We start from the raw sequence: 2596 nt of genomic DNA on the forward strand, positions 1-2596 counted from the left end.
AGAATTAATATTTGGTTGTATCCGGAGTACCCATCGAGGAAACAGTAAAACTTGTGACCCGCTACTCTCTCTAACATTTGGTCGATAAATGGTAGCGGAAAGTGATCTTTTCGAGTTTCCGCATTGAGCCTTCGATAATCGATGCATACTCGCCAACCGGTTACCGTCCTTGTGGATATTTGTTCTCCCTTGTCATTCTCCACCCTCGTTATACCTCCTTTTTTAGGCAATCGGGCTCACCCACTCACTATCCGAAATAGGGTAGATTATTCTGGCGTCGAGGAGCTTGACGATCTCTTTATATACCACCTCCTTCATATTCGGATTTAATCGTCGTTGCCTTTGAGTTGACTTCTTCGACTCGTCTTCAAGATGAATCTTATGCATCACAATTTGTGGACTTATGCCTCGAATGTCGGAGATTTGCCACCCCATGGCTAACACATGCTCTTTCACTACTTGCACAACCCTCCTCTCTTGTTCCTTAGAGAGCTTGTCGGAGATGATGATAGGTAGAGTTTCATTTTCTCCAACAAAAGCGTACCGGAGATGCATAGGTAGGAGTTTCATTTCTACTTGGGGTGGTACTTGGGAGGATGGAGGTGTGACTCCCCCATTCTTAATCAAAGTTTCCGGTGTGGGATCTTCTTCATCATGGCACTCATCTTCGGGATCGTCGGATTGGAATATAACTTGATTTACGTCGAAATGTCAAACTCTCCCTTGTCTTTGCCTTGCACGATCCGTGCATTAGGACTTAGAGGTGTTGCACGAATCGTGCAAGTTTCAGCTTTACATTCTGTAACTTCTTCTTCTTTTGCACGAATCGTGAAACCAAACTTTTGGGGATTGCACGATTCGTGCAACAGCTTGTGTTCCCCCATTTCTTGCACTTTCAACTCTAAACCCCAGTTCGACACTTCCAAGTTTGCTTCTAGTTGTTCCTTTACAAGTTCATCAACTAAATCAATCCTCATACACTCTTCCTCCTCGATGGTACCCCTCATGACTTTCTTCATGTCAAACTCAACCGTTTCTTCATCGATTCGCAAGGTCAATTTCCCACCATGCACATCAATTAAAGCCCTTCCGGTGTTCATGAAGGGTCGCCCCAAGATCATTGAGCACTCCTTATCAACCGCATAGTCCAATATAACAAAATCAACCGGAAAGATGAATTTATCTACCTTGACAAGCACATCCTCAACAATCCCAAACGGCCTTTTCAACGAATGATCCGCTAGTTGGAGTACCATCGAGGTGCTTTTCACGGTTTGGTCTCCACAAAGTGTCCTGAAAAGAGTTAAAGGCATAAGATTAATACTAGCACCAAGATCACATAGGCAATTTATAGAACTCATATTTCCTATAGTGCAAGGTATAGAAAAACTCCATGGGTCCTTCAACTTAGCCGGTAAATCATTCAAAATAATGGAGCTACACACTTCCGGAATGGGAACCGTTGCGCCACTATCCTAACTTCTTTTGTTGGTGATGATATCCTTCAAGAACTTGGCATATTGTGGCATCTCACGTAGTGCATCCGCCAAGCTAAGATTAATTTGCAATTTCTTGAAAATCTCAAGGAACTTATGAAATTTTTCGTTCCCTTGAGCTTTCCTTAACCGGCTTGGAAACGGAACCGGTGGTACAAATGGTGGCGGCGGTGGCAGCCTCACATAAGGCTCTTCAACCTCGATAACCACTTCCTCACACTCCCTTGGTAACTCTTGACTTGAGCTTGCTATATCAACCACAATTTGAGGCCCATCCTCCTCAACAACATGCTTCTTCCCATTGGCTTTCTCAAGGTTTCTCCCACTTTGGAGCTCTACCGCCTTAACATGTTCTCTAGGGTTATTCTCCGTAGAGAATGGCAATCCCCCTTGAGGTCTACCTTGAAGATTGATGGCAAGTTGTGAGATTTGAGTTTTAAGCATTTGATTAGTGGCGGCTTGGTTCTTTTGAAGTCGCTTCATCTCTCTTAGCCCCTCCATCAACTTGGCAAGCATATTCCCTTCATCCATATTTCTTTGAGGTTGAAAACTGGGGGGATGTTGAGGTCTAGCACCCGAATTATTACCATGACCTTGATTGTGATGGTAATTTCCTTGTTGTTGTGGAGGTCTATTTCCACCTTGGAAGCTTGGACCCGCTTGATTAGACCCTTGAGCATTGCCTTGGCCCTCTTGATTCCTCCACCCAAAGTTAGGATGGTTCCTCCATCCGAGATTATAGGTATTCGAGTAGGGATCATTTCCTTGCCTTTAACCTCCCACATAGTTCACTTGTTCACTCCACGCTTGACCCGTAGCATAACACTCACTACTACCATGATTGAAGTCCCCACAATGTTCACATCCCACTTGGACATATGTTACCGGAGCATTCCGGGGGGTCACTTGCTTCTTCAAGCATCGATTTGGCTTTGCAAAGAGGCATTCATGGCGTTCATGGCTTCAAACTCCTTTGATTGGTCAAGTGTTATTAATGCCTTTTGAGCCGGTGGTCTCCTTCGTTCCGAGGACCAATTACTACTAACCATTGCCAATTTTTCAATCAATTCATTAGCTTCATCAAACGTCTTTTGCATCAA

General features: G+C 44.1%; 1 protein-coding gene across 1 annotated transcript; it reads right to left on the bottom strand.

The window, feature by feature from the left end:
- Nucleotides 1-222: 222 nt before the first annotated feature.
- Nucleotides 223-2389, bottom strand: LOC126671757 (uncharacterized). The gene is made up of 6 exons (XM_050365562.1): nt 2382-2389; nt 1836-2265; nt 1639-1787; nt 1481-1551; nt 734-1366; nt 223-692 (listed from the first exon to the last, which is right to left on the bottom strand). The coding sequence occupies exons 1-6, from the start codon at nt 2387-2389 to the stop codon at nt 223-225; spliced, it is 1761 nt and encodes a 586-aa protein (XP_050221519.1).
- Nucleotides 2390-2596: the final 207 nt, after the last annotated feature.

This window comes from Mercurialis annua, linkage group LG1-X (assembly GCF_937616625.2).
Source record: "Mercurialis annua linkage group LG1-X, ddMerAnnu1.2, whole genome shotgun sequence".
NCBI classification, from domain to species: Eukaryota; Viridiplantae; Streptophyta; class Magnoliopsida; order Malpighiales; family Euphorbiaceae; genus Mercurialis; species Mercurialis annua.